The 20703-nt window shown below is 37.1% G+C and overlaps 1 protein-coding gene across 3 annotated transcripts; it reads left to right on the top strand.

Annotated features, from left to right (window-relative positions):
- The first annotated feature begins 485 nt into the window (after positions 1-485).
- On the top strand, positions 486-13324 carry LOC114704108 (zinc finger protein 431-like). 3 transcript variants are annotated; one of them, XM_028885159.2, is made up of 4 exons: positions 487-2047; positions 9245-9371; positions 9586-9646; positions 10763-13324. In XM_028885159.2, the coding sequence occupies exons 1-4, from the start codon at positions 2045-2047 to the stop codon at positions 12192-12194; spliced, it is 1623 nt and encodes a 540-aa protein (XP_028740992.1). In that variant the 5' UTR covers positions 487-2044; the 3' UTR covers positions 12195-13324. The 3 variants fall into 3 exon arrangements, with proteins under 3 accessions (XP_028740991.1, XP_028740992.1, XP_037058266.1); XM_028885158.2 differs by lacking the exon at positions 9586-9646 and having other exon boundaries at positions 486-2047; XM_037202371.1 differs by lacking the exon at positions 9586-9646 and having other exon boundaries at positions 488-2047; positions 9017-9371.
- The last annotated feature ends 7379 nt before the right edge of the window (positions 13325-20703 follow it).

Raw genomic sequence — 20703 nt, 5'->3', positions numbered from 1 at the left:
ACAAGTTGCTTTAGGTGTATAATACAAATCATACACCACTGTTTCTTTAAAAATCTGCTATTTTTTATTTGGTTTAGACAAGTTTTCAATTCCTTGCCTGATGTAGACTTATAAGCAATCATCAGTTATAGGAAACAAAAGGATTTCTAAATGATCATAACAAATATCGTTTACCTTGTCATAAGAGAATGAGATCCTTTTAGTAACCAAATCTGTTTTCTACAAAGTTAAAACATCAGAAGATTTCAAGTGCATCTGTCCAATTCTGTTAAAACAGCCATCCTTACACCATCCATTTTCTATTATTAGCACCAGAGAGTACCAGAGTGCACAGGACGAGTACTGGCCAGTGATTTCTCGTGGTTAAATTTTGACTAGAATCTTGTAGTTTGTGTTTATGGGCTCGTGATATATATTTGTAGGTAAATCTTTTTTGTCTTGTTTGGTCATTGGTACCATCTATGTTGTTGAGTCTATTACTTGTCATCTAAATTTATTGTTGTTTGTCTGGAAAATGATGGAACTTCAACATTTTATTTTTCAGAAAATTTACTATATTATGCTTTGAATTTCTTGAGCTTTTGTTGGTTTGGGAAGTTTCTGTAGAGAGACAGATTTAGTTTTCTTGATCTTGGAGGCTCACTTCTCCTTATTTCTTGGTATATCTGTGTTTTCCTGTTGTTATTATCTTCATATTTGCGGTTTTTTTTTTTTTTTCAGCTTAAGGGGTTGATATGGTTAAACATCTGAGGGAACATAAATTGAGGCTATGCCCAGATCAGAATTGCTGGTTACTGTGTTTTTGAGAAACTGTGTTAATTGATGATTGATGTGCAGACTCTTCCACTGAGGTTACAATACCCTAAACAAGTGGGCATACGATGGATAAGAAAGCCAGCTGATCACAAGACAGTGAGCAAGCAAGAGAAAAAGCCAGTAAACAAAGTTTCCCTGTGGTTTTTGTCTTCAATTCCTAGCATGAGATTCTATCCTTAGCACCTACAATTGTGGGTTGTGATCTGGCAATATCAGCCACATAAACCTGTTCATCACTTGAGATGCTTTTCATTAGACAATTTAATCACAGCAAGAAACAAGCAAGTTAGAACAAAATTTGGTACACCAAAAGTGTTTTTGTTGGAGGATAGAATGTGGGAATGTTGTCTTTTGGAGTAATGTTTAAGATATTAGGACTTAAAAAAAAAGATATTAGGACTTTAGATGGCAAAAGGCATAAAAAGTTGCACATAGAACTTAATCGGCTCTTCTTGTAGGACCAGGAATATGAGTATTGAAAGTAATGGTCACAGTAGCACTTCAGGGAATAGGATTTCAGTGGGAAATAGACTCCATTAAAAATTTAGCTAGAGGTAATTTGAATAATATTATGTCCCCATATCATTCTTATTTTCTCCATTCCCTAAGAAATTGAGTAAGGCAGAATTAAAAAATAATAGGCTGATTTCTTGGACAAAGTATTGCTTCTCTTGGGTGTTTATTACTGATAATTCAATCAGGTCTACAGTGTAAAAGAAACAAGTGGTGCAGAAAGAAATAAAAAGTCTGTTTTGAAGAGATAAACAGACTAGGTAGTTTCAAATAGTAGTCCTTTGGTAGAGCAGAGACAGAGAATTTTGAAGTTTAGGACCATTAAAGAGAAGGCCCTTCTCAGCATTTGAGACCCAGAAAGATACTCTAAGTGCAAGACTCCATCCATCTAAGCCTTTAAATTATGGAGGGAATAGGCAACTTGATTCCTAATCCCAAGAAGCAACTTCACAGAGGACCTTCTGTAAATATTTTCCAAGTGTGGTAGCATCCATCCCAACATAGAAGCCTAATTTGTGGTGAGTAACTCATGTCGTACTGGTTCTGGAAACAAGACAGATGTAAAATGTACAGGTAGGTCATAGGTTCTTCCTCTGTTGTTTCAGTTGAGCACTGCTGCACACATCTATGTTTGGCAGAGTCAGAAACCCAGTGAAGAGACTGTGAGAGCTCATCGCATGAAGCTGTGAAGATTACGCCAGTGTTGTATTTTGAGATGGTAAGATATTGAAATGCCCAAGCTATAAGATGTCTGCCATGGGGATCTGTATACAGTGAGTGGAAGTAGCAAAGGAAAAACATGTATGAAAATTTTCAGGGGTAGGGTTATTTAAGCCCTTTGGGAATGAAAACCCACCTGTCTGAAACAGAGCTATAGGATTTGTTAATTCTTGCTGAGTTTTAGTTTTGCCATGGTCCAATCTTTCCTCACTGTCCACAATGTCTCCACATTGCTTTCTTTTTTAAAATTTTTTTAAAAATGTATTTTTCTCTCATATAATATATTCCCACTGCCATTTTCCTCCCTTCACTCCTCCCAGTCCTCTCCACTGTTCCCCTCTCCACCAGATCCACTCCTTCATTTCCCTTCAGAAAAGAGCAGGCCTCCCAGAAAAATGTACATAACAAGTTAAAATAAGACTAGACACAAACCCACATGCCAATGCTGGATGAAACAACCTAGTAGGAGGGAAAGGGTTCTGAGATCAGGTAAAAGAGTCAGAGACACCCCTCCACTCACACTTATAGGAGTCTCACAAAAGCACCAACCTACACAACAATATATGCAGAGAAACTAGTGCAGACTCCTGTAGGCTCCATGGTTGCTGTTTCATTGTCTATGAGCACCTTTGAGACCGTTTTTTTTTTTAAGTTAGGAAAATTTATGACTCTCAGTTGTTTTTAGAAATATTTTCTGGGCCTTTGAGTTGAGATTCTTTGCCTTATATTCCTATTACTCTTAGGTTTCATCTGTTCAAAGTGTTCCAGATTTCTTGGATGTTATGTTTCGAGAAAATTTTAGATTTAGCATTTTCTTTGACCAATATATCCATTTCTTCTATCATATTTTCAAAGCCTGAAGTTCTCTGTTCCATGTCTTGTGTTCTTTTGTTTAAGCTTGCCACTGTATGTCCTGTTTGATTACCCAGATTTTCATTTCCAAAATTGCTTCAGTTTGTATTTTTTAATAGCTTTTGTTTCCAATTTCAGGCCTTGACCAGATTCATTTATGTTTATCACATGTTTGGTTTGCTTTTGTTTTTGTTTTGGCTTTCTTTAAGGAGTTTATTAATTTTCTCCAATTTTTCATTTATCCTTTCCCTGTTTTCTTTAAGGAATTTATTTACTTCCTCTTTAAGAACTTCTATCTTTTTTATAAAGTTGGTCTTAAGGTTTCTTAATTATGCTTCAACTGTGTTGGAATAGTCAGGGCTTGCTGTAGTAAGATAGCTGGAATCTTGTAGTGACATATTATAGTGGCTCTTATTGATTGTGTTTTTATGCTAGTGTCTGGTTATCTGGGTTTGAGATGATTGTGGGTCTAGGTGCCAATTTCTCAGTTTGTCTTTTTTGGATGGGTGTTTTGTTCCTTGGGTTGTATTTGTTCTTTGGTCTTCTGCTCTGTGTGGGCTATGGTTGAACACTGTTTGTTATCCCAAGTTGGGGACTAGAAATGTTGCAGTAGGTGTGGCCTTTGTTCCAGCAGGGAGTAGCTGCCCAAGTTTGGGGCTGATAAAATGCGAAGAGAGGAGGGAACTTAGGGATAGTGTTGAGGGTCGCTGCGAGAGTTGGGGAAGTTATGGGCAGTTGGCCTACGTGAACTTCTGGTACATGATGTATCCTTTGCTTGAGCAAGGGGTCTTCCTTCACCGAAGTTGAAGGCTACAACCCAGAGATGATTATGGAAGTGGGATTGAGGATAGTGTTGGGATTATTGAATGAGTGGAGGAGTCCACAGATAAGCAGCCTATGTGGATTATTGATGGATGGCATGGCCTCTGGTCCAGCAGGGAGTCTTTGCCTCAGTTTGCCTACCTATTTTTCTGGCTGGTATGACCTGCACTTGAGCAGAGGCTATCCATCTGATTTGGGGCTGGGGATATGGCTTTGCTGGTAGCAACTATAAGGTTTGTGGGGATTGTGTCTGTGGAAATGTACAGAGTGTGGAAGTTTCCTGGGCTGGTGGCCTGCCTACCTATTCTTCTGACTGTTGTGACACACACATGAGCAGGGGATTTCTGCCTGAACTGGATGCCATATTCCTCTTTTCCTTAATGGGAACATATCCTGTGACACTGTATGTTGAAAATATACTATCCCTAAGTTCCCTGCTCTCTTAAGTTGTTTCTAGATTTTTAAAAGATGTGACAATAAGATTGTTTTGAGTATCAGCAGAGACTTTGCACATTTGGGCTGTTACAGATTTTGAGGATCATTGAAGTTAGACTAAATGCATTTTCATTTTTTTTCTTTATTCATTGTATTTATTCTTTCATACAATACATTCTAACTGCAGCCTCTCCTTCCTCCAGTCCTTCCAATCCCCACCCAATCCCTATTCTCCTAGATCCACTGCTCCTCTGTCTCCCTTCAGAAAAGAGCAAGCCTCTCAGGGATATCAACCTAACACATCATAAAAAGGTGCAATAAGACTAGGCACAAACCCTCATATCAAGGCTGGACAAGGTAACCCAATAGAAGGAAAATGATCCCAAGAACAGGCAAGAGTGTCCAAGACACCTTGATTCTGATAGTTAGGAGTCCCTCAAACACCCCAAGTTAAACAACCATAGCACATATGCAGAGGACCTGGCACAGAGTCACATAGGCTCCATAATTGCCACTTCAGTTTCTCTGAACCCCTATGAGCCTTTCTTAGTTGATTCTTCCAGCCGTGTTCTCCTGGTTTCTTCTACCCTTCTGGCTCCTACAATCCTTATCCCCTTCTTCCACATGATTCCTAGAGCTCAGGCTAATGTTTGGGTAAGGATCCCTGCATGTGGCCCCATCAGCTGCCAGAAGAAGCCTCTCTGGTGACAATTGGGCTAGGCAGTGATATATATTATAGCAGAATATAGTTATGAATCATTTCATATCTTTTGTTGTTTTTCTGTTATATTTGATTCTATCCTAGTTCTCTGAGCCATCCAAGTACCAGTTCCTAGTCATCCAGGCAGTGTCAGGCATGGGCTTCCTCTCAGAGCCTTGTCTTCAAGTTAGACCAGTCATTGTTTGGCCACTACAGAAGCTCTGAGCCACCTCTGCCCTAGCATATCTTGCAAGCAGGACAAGTGTGGGTTGAATGTTTTGTGGCTAGCTTGATGTCCTAGTCTTGCTACTGGGAGCCTTATGTTGTTACAGAAGATGGCTGATTCAGTATCCGTGCCCTTGATTACTAGGAGTCCTCTCCAGGGTCACCCTTATAGGTTTCAGGAAGCTTGCACTGCATTATGTTCCACATGCCCTGCTAAAAGCTCCCCTATTCCAATAATCTCTCTCTGTACTTTCCCCCTATGTCTCTTAAATACTTACTTGGTCCTTCCTGTTTCCATACCCTTGTCCCTCCAGTGTGCCCACAAAATCTATTTTCTCTGTCCAGGGAGATCTATGCAGCTCTCCTGGAGCTGTTCTTGTTACTTAGCCACTCTTCATCTATGGAATGTAATGTGATTAACTGTGATTATTCTTTATTTACTAATATCCACTTAGAAGTGAGTATACTATGTTTGTTTATGTGCTTCTGGGTTGCCTCAGTTAGGATAAGAAAGAACTCAAGAAACCAAAAAACCACAACCCAATACTCAGATTATAATGGGGTACCTTTCTAAACAGAATCCTCAGTAAAACAATCTAAAATAGCTGAGAAACACTTGAAGAAACGTTCAACATCCGTAGCCATCAGGGAAATATAAATCAAAACTACTTTGAGATTTTAATCTTATACCTTTCAGAATTGTTAAGATCAATAACACAAGTGAGAGCCAATGCTGGAAAGGATCTGGAGCAAGTGCAAACCTCAAGACCCAGTAATAACATGCTTGGGCATATACCCAAAAGATGCCTTTCCCTTCCACTACAAGGACATTTGCTCAACTATGTTCATGGTGGCTTTGTTCATAACAGACATAAACTGCTGTGTCTTTGAGAGATTTTTGTTGATTGATGATTGAAGATTGATCTGGGAAGGCTCCTCCACTGAGGGTAGCTGTATTCCTAAAAAAGTGGGCCTGGGATGGAAAAGAGAGCTATTTGAGCTTGAGGCAGTGATTGGCAAGAGAGAAATCCAGGGGGGGTGGAGGGGGGAATCTTTGCCCATGGGTTTTGCCTTCAAATGCTAGCTTGAGCTTCTATCCTAAGCTCCTAAAATGATGAACTGTGATCTGACAGAATCAGCCAAACCAGCCCATTCATTGCCCAAGATGCTTTTGGTTAGAGGACTTTTAAACAACAGCATAAAAGAATGTAAGAACAAAAAAATGGAGCACCAAAATTGGTTTTGTTGCTAGGTAGAATATGGGAATGTTGTCCTTTGGAAGAATGTGGATGATATCAACACCTTAGATGGCAAAAAATATAGAAAATTTTACAGAGAACATAATTAGCTATAGTTGTAGAACCAGGTAGATAGGATTGTTGAGAGTAATGGCAGAAAGTGTAGGTTGAGATCGTAGGATACCAGACAGAAATAGATAGACTCAATAAAAAATATATATATATTAGAGATCATTTGGGTAATATTGTGGCTTCATAATTTTTCTTATTCTGGCTATGCCCTGGAAATTTAGTAAGGCAGAATTAAAAAACAATGGGCTAATTTCTTAAATAGAATATTTAATCTCTTCAATGGCTATTACTGATGACTCATTCAGCTCTGCAGTGAAAAAAAAATGGATCAGAAATTAATGAAAATGAAAAGGTAGTTTCAGATGGCAGCCAAGTATTGAAATAGATGGGAATTTTCAAGGAGTTTATCAGCATTATACAGAAGTCCCTTGCTCTGTATTGGAAACCTAGCAAGGTGTCATAAGGATAAGACACTATCCACCTAAACCTTCAATTTATAGAGGAAGCAAAGTGATTCCTAGTCCCTGGAAGCAACTTCATATAAAACCTGCTGCACCTGTGGTCCAAGCATGTTGGTGTCCATTCTAATTAAGAAGTCAGAATTTGCAGGCTTACCCTTCTTGATCGTGGAAACAAGAAAACATCAAAATTTTAAGTCATGGACTCTTAGTTTGTGGTTTCAGTTCAGCATTGTGGCAGGCATCTATGTTTGGCAGTGTCAGAATACAGTGAGGAGACAGAGTTTATTGTTTGAAACTGTGAGGATGAAGCCTGTGTTTCATTTTGAGACCACAAGATGATGAGGTACCTATGCTATGAGACATCTCCCATGGCAAGCTGGCTGCATATAGGGAGTTAAAGTAACCAAAGAGAGAGATGAATGAGACATTGCAGGGATAGGGCACATCTAAGTCCTTTGAAACTGAAGCCTTATGTGTCTGAGACAGAGCTATAAGATTTGATGCTTTTCCTCTGTGTTTGAGACTTGCCTTGGTCTGCTCTTCTTTCACTATGTTCCCATTCCTCTCTTTTAGAAAGTGAATGGTATTCTGTGCTATTGTATGTTGGAAAGATGTAATTTGTTTCCTGATTTTACAAGATGTCACTGTTAAAATTTTCTTAAGTGTCAGAAAAGGCTTTTGACATTTGAACAGCATAGGGGTTATCGCAGACCAAAAGTATCATTGAAGTGACTAAATGCATTTTTTTTTCATGGATGACCATGAGCCTATAGTGACCTGGATCAGAATGTAGTTGATTGTATGAAAAACTTCCCAGATATGATGATGTATTTGAACATGTTTCTCTTTTTGGCAACTTTCTTCCGATTAGGAGGAGCCTTTCTGGATGAAATTCCTCATTGGGAATGGGTTATGTGCATCTACAGACTCAACCAATTTCCTATTCTTTGTTTCTACCTATTGTGTTTTGGTTGAAATTCATGAGTCAGCATCCTTCTTGTGCAGTCATGCCTTCACCACCATTATAGACTTTAGATACAGTAGAAGCAATTGCCATTCAATGCCAAGCCAGTTTGGTAGCCTGCTGTTTAAATTGTTTGTTTGTTTTTGATGACAAGGTTTGTCTGTGTAACCTTGGCTGAACTGAATGTATCTCTGTAAGCCCAGTTGGCCTTGAACTCAAGAGACCACCTGACTCTGGCTCACAAGTGCTGGGATTAAAGTTGGGCCAAAATTCCTGGCTTTTCTGTTTTTATATTATTGGGTGATGGGCCTGAAATGTAGGTTTTTGTATATGTCAAACAAATACTGTTATACTGAACTTCACCCCATCCTGAAATTTGAAATTTGGCAGATGGTATCATTTTGTTTTCCAGCATGACATGTATTCATGACATTAATACTGCCTGATCCTTCTGTCATTGGATTGCAGGTACAGGACATTCTTCCTGCCTGCTGTGTTTGTTTTGAATATTTTAAATGAATATGAGTATTTTACCTGTATGCATGGATATGCACCATGTGGGTACCTGGTCCTCACAATGATCAAAAGATGGCCTCAGAAACCCTAAACTTGGAATCATGGATAGTTTTGATCTCCTGTGTAAATATTGGCAGTTGACCCCACCTAAATGCAAGACCAGCAAGAACTCATTACTATTGAGCCATCTCTTCTGCCCTGTGTTGATTATTTATTATCAACATTTATATTGCTATTGTTTTCATCTGTCCATTTGAAACTGTGTTTAAACACTCAGTGCCTTTTAGAAAGATCTTATTGATGTTACACATTAAAATGAGGTACTTCAGGTTTCTGGAAGATGAATACAGAAGTGGAGTGAATGTCTAACTCTTTGTAGCAACTAAAGTAAATAACCTTTGTGTTCTTTCTATCTTTTTGCTTGTTTGACTGATTTTTTTGCACAGGAGACAGGGTCCCAATATGTACTTCAGTCCTAGAACTGATTGCATAGACTAGGCTACCATTCAACTCAAGCAAATATACCTGCCTCTGTGTTCTGAGTGCTAGCATTAAAAGCGTGATCCAATACACCCAGCTTGTGCATCTTATTTTTCTTTTTATACTTAGTAATTGTTCATACAATTTTTCTAATGTGTAGTCTGTACTGTTGATCTGTTTACTTTTCTATGTTTGTTAATAGGCATTTCTGTTGCAAGGTTATATCCCATACAAGGGGTACAGAAATGAGAGAAGTGAACCTCCTTATTCAGTTTCCTTCTAGAGTGACTTGATGATTACTTTACAATGTCTGTGCTATGGAGGAAGTAAGTGGAGCACCAGAATTATATGACTATATCATGAAGAAGTATAGATTTACAATGTTGTCAGTACCATGCTTTCTGTTGTACACATCTATGGGATATTTTAGAATGCAGTGACCTATGATGATGTGCATGTTGCCTTCACTTGGGAAGAATGGACTTTGCTGAATCCTTCCCAGAAGAATCTCTACAAAGATGTGATGTTGGAGACCTACAGGAACCTCATTACTATAGGTAAGAGTAAATTCATAAATTTTATATGAATTTTTCTTAATATAAAATAAGGGGACAACTATTCTTTGGCTATTGATGCTTCTCTGTAATTTGAGTGAGAAAGAAGAATGAGGTGAATAAATCAGGTATGGTTCTAAGGTTCACTGAAGATAGTAACTTAAATTTTGCACAATTTTTAATAATATACCATACATTTTCTGAAACTATATTTTAGGATACAGCAGAGATGACCATAATATTGAAGAACACTGTAAAATTTCTAGAAGACATGAAAGGTAATTTTCTTTTGCAAGCTGTTACAAATGTGCTTTTGAAGAAACTGTAAATGTGTCCTGGAAGTTTCAAAGAAAAGCAACAGGGTAAATTAGCACAGCTTATAATGCATTGATTATTATTAAATTCTGACAACAAATACCATATTCCTCAAATTCAGGTAGGTGAATTACATTTTCAAGGCATTCTTTTAAGAAAGAAGACAAGAAAACAATGCCTTAACAGATGTGGCCATTTGAATCAAAACCCCATGAGTGCTGTGCTGTGCAACTGCCAGTCCATTTCATTTCATAACACTCATATTAAAAAAGGTAGACACATTGAAGAGGTGATAAGTATATGTTCAAAACCTCCCAATAAGCAGATAGTCCATAGTAAAGTTAATGTTACTCATATACTTTTTGTGACTTTGATAAATTTAGTGAAAGATGCACTTAACCGAGTCAAGGGCTATTGTGGAGAGACCTTAATCCCCATACCACATATCTATGAGAAACAGAAATTCAAACTGTATGAATTCAATGTGGAAACCTTTTATTTGTCATTCTTCCTTTACTATGTATGTCATATGTCATTCTGGATACAAGCCACATGAACATATGGATATGGAATGATGGAACATACCTCTCAGAACTATTAGAATATATATAGCAGTCCCCACATTGAATAGACTTGTTGAATCTGATTCAAGTATACAAGTAAATGGTTTTCCACCTTCACTGTAAATACATCAACAATCTCACACTGCAGAAAAGCCCTATGAGTACTAGGACTGTGTAAATAGTTCTGTTTGTCATAATTCACCTAGAAAATGTAATGTGACTCACAGTATAGGAAAATTTATGAAAGCAATAAGTTTGATAAAGCTGAGTTTTTCCAGTTCTCTTCAAATATGTGAAAAATCTCATATAGAAAAAAAAGTGTGTAAATGTGAATCATGTAATAAATGCTTTTACCATCACAGGTATCTTCAGAGATGCAAAACAACCCCTAATAAATGGGAATAATATGAGTGTAAACAAAGTAATAAAACCTTAATATCTGATTCTTTGCAACTGGACCAAATTGTAAATTAATTCATTCAAATATAAAGATTCAACAGTGTATTTACCTTGCAGGAATGCAAGAAGTCGTACTGGACAACAACCTCCTGAATATCCTCAATGTGTTAAAGCCTTTGCTCATCACTGTACTCTTCAAAAGCATAAAAGAACACATACTGGAGAGATACCCTGTGAATGTAATCAGTGTGCTAAAGGCTTTCCACATTTTAATAATCTTGAAAAACACAAAAGAACACATACTAGAGAGAAACCTCATGTATGTAATCAGTGTGGTAAAGGCTTTTCACAACTCAGTGTTCTTCAAGTGCATAAAAGAACACATACTGGAGAGAAACCTTATGTATGCAATCAGTGTGGTAAAGGCTTTTCACAACTCAGTATTCTTCAAGTACATAAAAGAACACATACTGGAGAGAAACCCTATGAATGCAATCAGTGTGGTAAAGGCTTTTCACAAGTCAGTCATCTTCAACGGCATGAAAGAATCCATAGTGGAGAGAAACCCTATAAGTGTAATCAATGTGGTAAAGGTTTTGCACATCCTAGTAATCTCCAAATGCACAAAAGAACGCATACTGGAGAAAAACCCTATAAATGTAATCAGTGTGGTAAAGGCTTTTCACAACCCAGTCATCTTCAAATGCATAAAAGAACACATACTGGAGAAAAACCCTATGAATGTAATCAGTGTGGTAAACTCTTTCCACGTCCCAGTAATCTCCAATTGCACAAAAGAACACATACTGGAGAGAGGCCCTATACTTGTAATCAGTGTGGTAAAGCCTTCACTTCTCAAAACAGTCTTGGAATACATAAAAGAACCCATACTGGAGAGAAACCCTATGAATGTAATCAGTGTGGTAAAGATTTTGCACGTCCCAGTAATCTCCAAATGCACAAAAGAACACATACTGGAGAGAAACCCTATGCTTGTAATCAGTGTGGTAAAGTCTTTGCAGAACAAAAACGTCTTCAGATACATAATAGAACACATACTGGAGAGAAACCCTATGAATGCAATCAATGTGGTAAAGCCTTTGCGGAACAAAGAATTCTCCGAATACATAAAAGAACACACACTGGAGAGAAACCCTATGAATGTAATCACTGTGGTAAGGCCTTTGTATGTCAAAGTCATCTCAGAACGCATAAAAGGACACATACTGGAGAGAAACCCTATGAATGTAATCAGTGTGGAAATGCCTTTGCACATAGCTCTCATCTTCAAAGGCATAAAAGAACACATACTGGAGAGAAACCCTATGAATGCAATCAGTGTGGAAAATTCTTTGCAGAACAAAGATGTGTCCAAATACATAAAAGAACACATACTGGAGAGAAACCTTATGAATGTAACCAATGTGGTAAAGTCTTTGCTCATCTTTGTTCTCTTCAAAGGCATAAAAGAACACATACTGGAGAGGAACCCTATGAATTTAATAAGTTTGGTAAGACTACACATCATAGTGATCTTCAAAAAAATTAAGATTGTCAACAATCTGGTCAAGCATTTTCATATCTGTCTTTATATAATTGTATCTGAAAACTCATTGGAAAAATAAATTTATGAATGTATTAAGCCCTATGAGTTTCAATAATCATGTTACCCTTTTAGATTTTTGTACTTGAATTACATGAAATGACTAACTCAGGTGTAAAACTTTATGGATTTGTATTAGTGCCTTGTCTGTTTTTGTGATATAATGTCTAGGTCAACTTATAAAAGAGTTTAGTTTGACCCTTGGTTCTAGGGGGATATAAGATCACCATGAAAGTGGCATGGTAACAAGTGCTAGACATGGCAGCTAAAGCAGGAAGCTAAGAACTCAGATCATCAGCTTGAAACATGATGTAGAGTGAGAACTGGAAATGGTGTGCAGATGTAAATTCTCAAAGCCTTCCCACCCAGGAACATATTTCCTAAAGCAGGGCAGCAGCATTTCCTAAATAATTCCAATGGACGCCAGCAACTGAATAGGATTGACTTCTCTCACTTCAAGCCTATATTCTTGCTTTCTGTTACACAAACCAATTTATGATAAAGAAAAACTGTGTAAGTGAGCTTGTAGATGCCTCAGCACCTGTGTTATAGAAATGATGCTTGTAAGAGAAAAACTTTCATGAGTAAAACTTGTTTAAAGATTTGTTTTACTTTCAATTATGTGTTGTCAGTGCGTTTGTGTGCATATGTGCATCTATATGCTGGTTCCCAAGAAGCTTAGACACTTGGATCTTCCTGTAGCAGGAATTATGGGAAGCCATCCAAAATTGGACCCTGGTCCTGAGAATGAACTTTTCTTAACTGCCCAGCTATGTCTCCAGCCTCGTAAATATTTTAGAACTGACATATCATTTTGATGTCAGGAAATAGGGATGAACTTATAGAAGAGGAAACCCTATTCATTTAAATAATTTGGTAAAGACTTTAGACCTTTTTAGCTTCAAGAAAAAAAGCCTTTTTTTTTTTCATTTCTTTTTCATAGTCTTGAAGGAAGTAAATTACTTACCATGTTCACTCCAGACTGATGGTGGAGATGACTGCATTTTTTTGTTTGTTTGTTTGGGTTTTTGTTGTTTTGTTTTGTTTTATTTTGAGACAGGGTTTCTCCGTGTAGCTTTGTGCCTTTCCTGGATCTTGCTCTGTAGACCAGGCTGACCTTGAACTCACAAAGATCTGCCTGCCTCTGCCTCCCGAGTGCTGGGATTAAAGACGTGTGCCACCACTGCCCAGCTGCATTGTGATTTGTATTGTGAAACATTTGAGATAGTTACTAAAGTGTGATATATGTGTGGCAAGTCCATTTAGTGAAATTTATTTTGTTTTTGTTATATTTCTTCTGTGGGGTTTGTTCATCTTCTTTGGTGCTTTTACTTAGTAACAGGTATTTTTTATCATAATGGATAGAATGGTATCCCCATCATCTAAGCAGTCCACTGTTTATTATCAGGCAGTGGGATCCAAAAACCCAGATCATGCACCTTCAACAGCCTTAATGCAGAGGAAAAGGGCTTGAACCTGCCTCAACTGAATGTCTAAGGCTTTGCTGACTCCCCATGGGAAGACTTACATTTTTGGAGGAGGAGATGAGGGACGGTTGGGAGAAAGGCTGGGAGGGAGCGGGAGAAGGAGGAGATCTGTGGTTGGTATGCAAAATGAATAAAAATGTCTTAATAAAGAAAAAAATAAAATAAATACCAGGCAGTGTGTGATCATACTTTTCAAGTACAGGTGTCTGAAAGTGTGGTGGGTTGTTCCTGCTTTTGTTTTTCATATTTTCACAAATTTGCTTGAGATTTTGTTGATTGTTATTCAGCCTGGCTTGGATGTCAGTAATTACTGAGGGCTACATTTAACTCATGAGCCTCCTTTTCCAAAGGTAAATGATGTACACCCAAAGTGTACAATTTTCTCTGTATGATATAACAATGTTAATGTTACAATGCTTAGTAGAAGAGACTATAAGAAACATTAAATATCGTTCTGGAGAGATGGCTCAGTGGTTAAAAGCACCTACTGCTCTTCCAGAGGTCCTGAGTTCAATTCCCAGCAACCACATGGTGGCTCACAACCACTTGTAATGAGATCTGGTGCCCTCTTCTGGCCGGCAGGGACACATGGAGGAAGAACACTGTATACATAATAAATAAATAGATAGATAGATAGATAGATAGATAGATAGATAGATAGATAGAAACAAACAAACAAATAAATAAATAGGAAGAAACATTAAATACCTTGTGTATGTACAAATCAATATTTTTATTTATCTGGTAGGCATGTAATAAAGTGGGATAACCAGCAGTCAACTGTGTATCTAATACCACAGATTGTTGTGATATGGTGATATATACATATATCTATATGTATTTATATGTGTATATATATATGTATGTATATGTAAAATTAAACTTTCCATGCTTATTCCTGTCCCCATTAGTTAACCATTTGGCATTTCATCTTTAAGGACCATCTTGCCTTCTAAGGGGATTCGAGAGACACCAGATAATATAATGGCAATAAGATTTATTTTATAACAAATGTTTATGGTATGTGTGTAATGTGATTATGGCTTTGTAGGCCAAGGCAGATTTGTGGAGACCAGAAGACAACTTTGTTGTATCTACTTCATATGATGATCAAGGTCAGGTTTCCAACTTTGCACACCAGCCTTCCCACTGAGCCATCTCACTGATATTCAGATAAGATTAGTAGGAGTATTACATGAATAAACTGTTGTCTTTTCAGATTGTAAATGTATTTTCATACAAGTATAGAGGAACACAGGACAATTTGGATGATAAATCCTCTTTGCATATGAAAATATGTATACTATGATTCATTTTTCTAAATTTGTTTATGCTGAAGACTAAATATTTGTTTATAACACTTTCTCAGAACCTCAACTGTATGCCAGACAATTGCCTCAGCCGGTAAAGGTGGCTGCAGCTAAGCCTGATGACCTGAGTTCTATCTCTAAGTGACCCATGTTTCTTCTACAAGTTTTTCTTTTATTTCTGCATGGGTTGTGGCATCTGCACACTCCCATATCAGCACATACATAGGTAACATTTAAAACGAAATAAATGCACAGTGGTTACTTGCAGCCATGTGACTCCCTTGTTTTCGTCACTGGAGCTCACATAGGGAAAGTACATAAGAGACACCTCTAAGCTGGTTTATGCACACATACACAGTTCAAACATTTTTAAATGGATGAAATTAACAAAGCAAAGAAAAAAACCCAATTATTGAGAACGTTTTCATTTTAAAATTTTCTAGTTCAAATTATTATAGAATTTCAAGCAGTATTAATGTTCATTAAAAGTATGTTTGTCCCTTTTTAAATCTTATTTTATCCTTTCTTTCTCTGAGTCAAAGGTAGGTCATTTAAAAATATATCTCAATTGGACTTAGAGGTACATGCCTGTAATCTCAGCACTTGAGAGACAGTGTCAGGCCAATCTCTGTGAGTTTGAGGCCAGTTTGGTCCCCTGCAGGACGTTTACCACCAACCCCACAGCTGCCCGGGGTTTTCTTGAGTGTGAGCAGCAGGAAATATTAGATAGAAGGATTTAGATTGTGCAGATGAACAGATAGAAAATAAAGGATAGCCTTGAGAGGGCCTGGAACCTACTCCAGTGGGCCCTGACTGTCTCTGCCCCAGAGTATTTATAGAGATGCCAAGGGGTGAAGCAAAAGACCACCCCTCAGCTCAGCCAAGTGCAGACCATCTCAGACACCTGCACTCTGGCCCGTGGTTCTAATCATCTATGCGGACCTGCTAGGTAAGTCCACAAGGAACCTGAAAATGGGCTCCCACAGGTGCCCCTTTCTTAATATATACAAAATAACTCATTATTAATTGCTTACAGCAATCTCCATAGTTGTTATACCCCCCATTATGGGAGTAGAGAATGATATAGATGGCATTTCTCTTTTGAATTAGGTCCAAGGTAACCACAGCAGTCTTAGCTGCCTCAAGCCCTTTCTAAACCAAAAACTCAATGCAGTCTTAAAGAATCCCTTAATTTCATTGTTACCATTAGCAGGTTAACATAAACATTGCTATACATAGTCACAATTATCCCAATCTTACAACTCAAAGCAAACTCTTTACAGAACCATTTGAAATAACATAAATGGTGCTATTTATAGTTAACAATTTTCTCAGTCTTACAACTTTAACTCTTAATAGAATCATTTGAATTTCTTGCTAACAGAACATAGGAAAAGCTTCTGATGTATTCACATCAAACTTAAATATTTCCTTAACTCCACAAAACCAGGGTGCATTAATATCAATAGGTTAAACATAATTTCTGCAAACATACATTCAACCTTAAATCACTCATAACTCCTCCATTTCTTTATAATTTTTTTAAAACAATCTCAAACTTAGAAGAAAACCCAAATTCATACAATTCCTACAAACACTTATTGAAAAGCAATATTTTCAATCTAACCATTAACATTTTGAAAACTTTTAACAAAACATCCAAAAGCAATTTCTTAATAAAACTCTTTACACTTTAAAAGTAGTCTCTTAGTATACCTCATTTGCATTTCTTACTACCAAAACATGACAGTCCACTCAAACAATAAGAAAATATCTTTTAAATTAAGTAGACTAAGGGATATTATTTTTCCCTTTTTTAATAAATTTTTAGAAATACAATCTCAAGCCTAGTTAGAAAACCCAAACTTTTCCATTTAAACAGTTCCACTTGTAAAACAAAACCAGTTCCATAAGTAATTTCATTTTTACATAAACAGTTCCACAAAACAACTGCATTTTAACACAGAACAATTCATGAATCACCAGCATATATGCATACACAAAATTGCATCTTGACTCCAGGTAGAAACAACACATTTCTTCATTTAAACAGTTCCATTTTTAGCACAGATAACTCTAGAAAACAGTTTCCAGGTCATTACTATAAGTAAATTCAATATTATCCCATTGCAGTGAATTCACTATTGTTCATTTCATTTAAGTCCCCAAATTCAAATAATAAATTCTGGTATGAGCCTTCCAAGTTTGAAGAAATCCATAACAAAACTTTTTGTAGTTTTATCTCATTTTAAGTTCAAAAAAAGTAAATTCTGATATTAGACTTCAACTTCCAAATATGAAGAGATGTTTTATAACCAAAACTTTTTGCAGTTAACAATTTTAGCAAACAAGTGTCTCTGCAGCTTTGATTCTCAAGCCAGAGACCTTTTTATGTACAGTTGTATTCTAAACCACACCATTTTTTGATGTTATCTCAGGTTTTTCTGTGTTGTGTTGATTTTTCATGGATCTCAGCTGCCGATGCCTTTTTGTGCTGGTTCTGGAGTCCACCATTCTTAGCTTCTTAGCAGCTTCTGGAGCTTTTGAAACCATTCAGACTGCCTACTTTGCAGTCTACTAGGACACTACTTTCTGTGTCTCAGGTTCTTTCACCATATACATTAAACATAGATTCACAATCAACATTTACACATTTTCACAAACTCACATGTAATATGTGCTTAAGCATAAACTCACACTCAACATTTATACATTTTTACAAACTCACATATAGCACATGAGCATCTACTTATTTATACTCCTCAAGGAAACTATAAAACTACTTTAGCAAATATATTTCTTATTTACTTTTTATATTTATCTTTTACAACTAGCATCTTATTTATTTCTTATATTCTTATTTAAACTTACATTTACGACTAGCATCTTTACTTCTTACAAACTTATTTCTACATGTCTTAGGACTACCTTAGATTTGCAACTAGCATCTTTTACTTATACTTCTTGCAAGTTTATATTCTTACCTCTTATTTTAACTTAGATCTTTATTTCTTAGCATATATCTAACTTAGCAAACACCTAAAGATTCTTTAATGCTTAGAAGAGCGTTAATATTTTCTAACAAGAAAGAATAATTTTCTACTTCATACACTTAATTATCATCACTATCTCTAATAGAAATATTCTCTAAACTAGACAGAAAGTACGCAAATGATTTCTAAAGTTCAGAGCTTGTAATCAGCTTTGCTATTCTAAAAGTTCTTAATAGTTGGAACAAGAATGTAATTCTTTAATAGCTTTCTCTTAACTCTGGGACTTAGTGACTTCTCTTGTTATGCATTTCAGATTTTTTTGTTTTGTTTTGTTTTGTCAAGACAGGGTTTCTCTGTGTACCTTTGTGCCTTTCCTGGAACTTGCTTTGGAGACAAGGCTGGCCAGGAACTCACAGACATCCACCTGCCTCTGCCTCCTGAATGCTGGGATTAAAGGCGTGTGCCATCACTGCCCAGTTTCAGATGTTTTATAACAACTCTATTAAGAGCCACATCAGTTTACAGCAAACTCAAAAAGGAAAAGGCCAAAGAAAAACCCTGTAATGAATATTCTGTTTCTGAAATGCTTAGCTAGTCAGTCATTCCATAACAGTCAATTTCCCAACAGAAATTGTTGGGAATAGTTGTCTAAATTGGAGTGAGATTCCAGACCTGCAGCTTTCAACAGGTCTGAAAACATTGCTGAAACTTAGTTACAGTTGTCTCAAAACTCCCCAGAAGTCTGGAAGACTCTTTCTACTCTTACTATCCCCGGACTGCAAGATGGAACCTCAATATCGAGAAAATTAATTTAGCTGCTTTTCATAATCAAACTCTGATACAATTTTCCCCTTCTTAATTTTTAAGCTGTATTTGCCATGAGTTCTTTAACGATGCTGATGCTTCTGATAGATTTTTATTAGCCCAATATTCTCACCCAAACTTACTATTCAAAGGAGTCAAGAATACAGATGTTCTTTCACAAAACATTCTTCATTAGCTAACTCAGAGGAAAAGCATTTTCTTTTTCTTTTTTCTTTTTGGTTTTTCGAGACAGGCTTTCTCTGTGTAGTTTTGGTGCCTTTCCTGGAGATTGCTTTGGAGAGCTTGCTTTGGAAACCAGGCTGGCCTTGAACTCACAGAGATCCGCCTGCCTCTGCCTTTCAAGTGCTGGGATTAAAGGCATGCGACTGTGCTGGGGGAGGAGGTCTTTTGCTCCACCCCTTGGCATCTCTATAAATACCCTGGGCCAGAGACAGTCAGAGGCCATTGGAAAAGGTTCCAGGCCCTCTTGAGGCTATCCTTTATTTTCTATCTGTTTATCTCCACAAGATCTCCACAATAAATCCTTCTATCTAATATTTCCTGCTGATTGCACTCAAGAAAACTCTGGGGAACTGTGGGGGTGGTGGGTAAATTCCCCACAGAATGGCGCCTGAACAGGGACTAAAGAAAAAAGAAAAGGGGACTAAACAAATAAAGGGGGGCTAAAGACAAATGAACAGGGACTAAAGACAAAGTAATAGGGACTAAAGATAAAGGAAAATAATAGTTTTATTACAGAGTTTTTGGCGAAAGTGCTGTCAACCCTGCCAGTTGAAAGGCATGCCAGTGTTATGGAAAATATATATTTTATTATATATATTATTGAGGGGCAGGGGTTTTATCCTCAAGAGAAAAGGAAAGCAGACTGGAAGGATGTCCGATGCTGCAGCGCAATTCTCTTCTGTCAAAATTTTCTATCTTCTATCCCTTTCTCAATTTCTATATGTGAAAAATAAGTATAAGATATAGGGTAGTAATATAGTGTAGGAAAAACTTAGAAATATAAGATCGTTTAGAAAAAAATAAGTAAGGCAACTAGACAGAAAAACTCTTCAATTTTCTAACTTTGGGGGCTATAAGTGCAAACTGGGAAAAAAAATTCTTTCTTTGGGCTTTATGGGTAGTAAAACTCTTCTCTGAGCTTATGGCGAAGAAAAAGTTTCCTATGGAAGCTTTTGACCTGGGGGCAGCTGAAATGCTAAGTCCAAGTGGCAGGAGAAAGTGTTTAATCCCTGAGGCAAAGGATGGGGGTGTAAGAAGACAAAGTTTAAAACTGGGAAGTTTTGGGAAAAGTTGGTCTTTCTCCTGGGGGAAAAAAATCTTTCTCTTAAACTATAAAGCTTCTCTTGGAAAATTTTGGGGGAAAAAATCTCTCTAAAAAGCTTTAATCTTGCTCAAAAGCTCTTAAACTTAAAAACTAAAGCCTTTAACTTTCTGAAAAGGGCAAATATTAGAATCACCTGAAGATATTAGTATGGGGGCCACCTGTGATTAGCTCTATGGGAAAACAACAAAGCTCTTAAGACAGCAAAACCTCTCTAAGTTCTCGTTCAAGCTTTAAAAATCCTCCCTGCAATGCAGGAGGCAGGGACAAGTTCCTAAAAACCTCTTCTAAGCTCTGTCTCTTCAAGCTAGTAAAAGACAGTGTGTGAAAGTCCCCAAGGGAGACACTTGAGAGAGTGTGGGTAAAGAGCTACAGAGAGCCCCAAAGGGCAGGAAACTTTATCTGAGAAAAGCCAAAGAGCCAAGCTGAGGCATCAAGGATTTTTTTTCTGAGGGAGCATCTTTGAAAAGGTGCTTCTAATCCTAATGTAAATATCCCCTGAATCAATGCAAACTG

This window comes from Peromyscus leucopus, chromosome 2 (genome assembly GCF_004664715.2).
Source record: "Peromyscus leucopus breed LL Stock chromosome 2, UCI_PerLeu_2.1, whole genome shotgun sequence".
Classification (NCBI taxonomy): Eukaryota; Metazoa; Chordata; class Mammalia; order Rodentia; family Cricetidae; genus Peromyscus; species Peromyscus leucopus.
The sequence above is the reverse complement of the archived record's forward strand: the minus strand, read 5'-3'. Positions and strand labels throughout refer to the sequence as shown.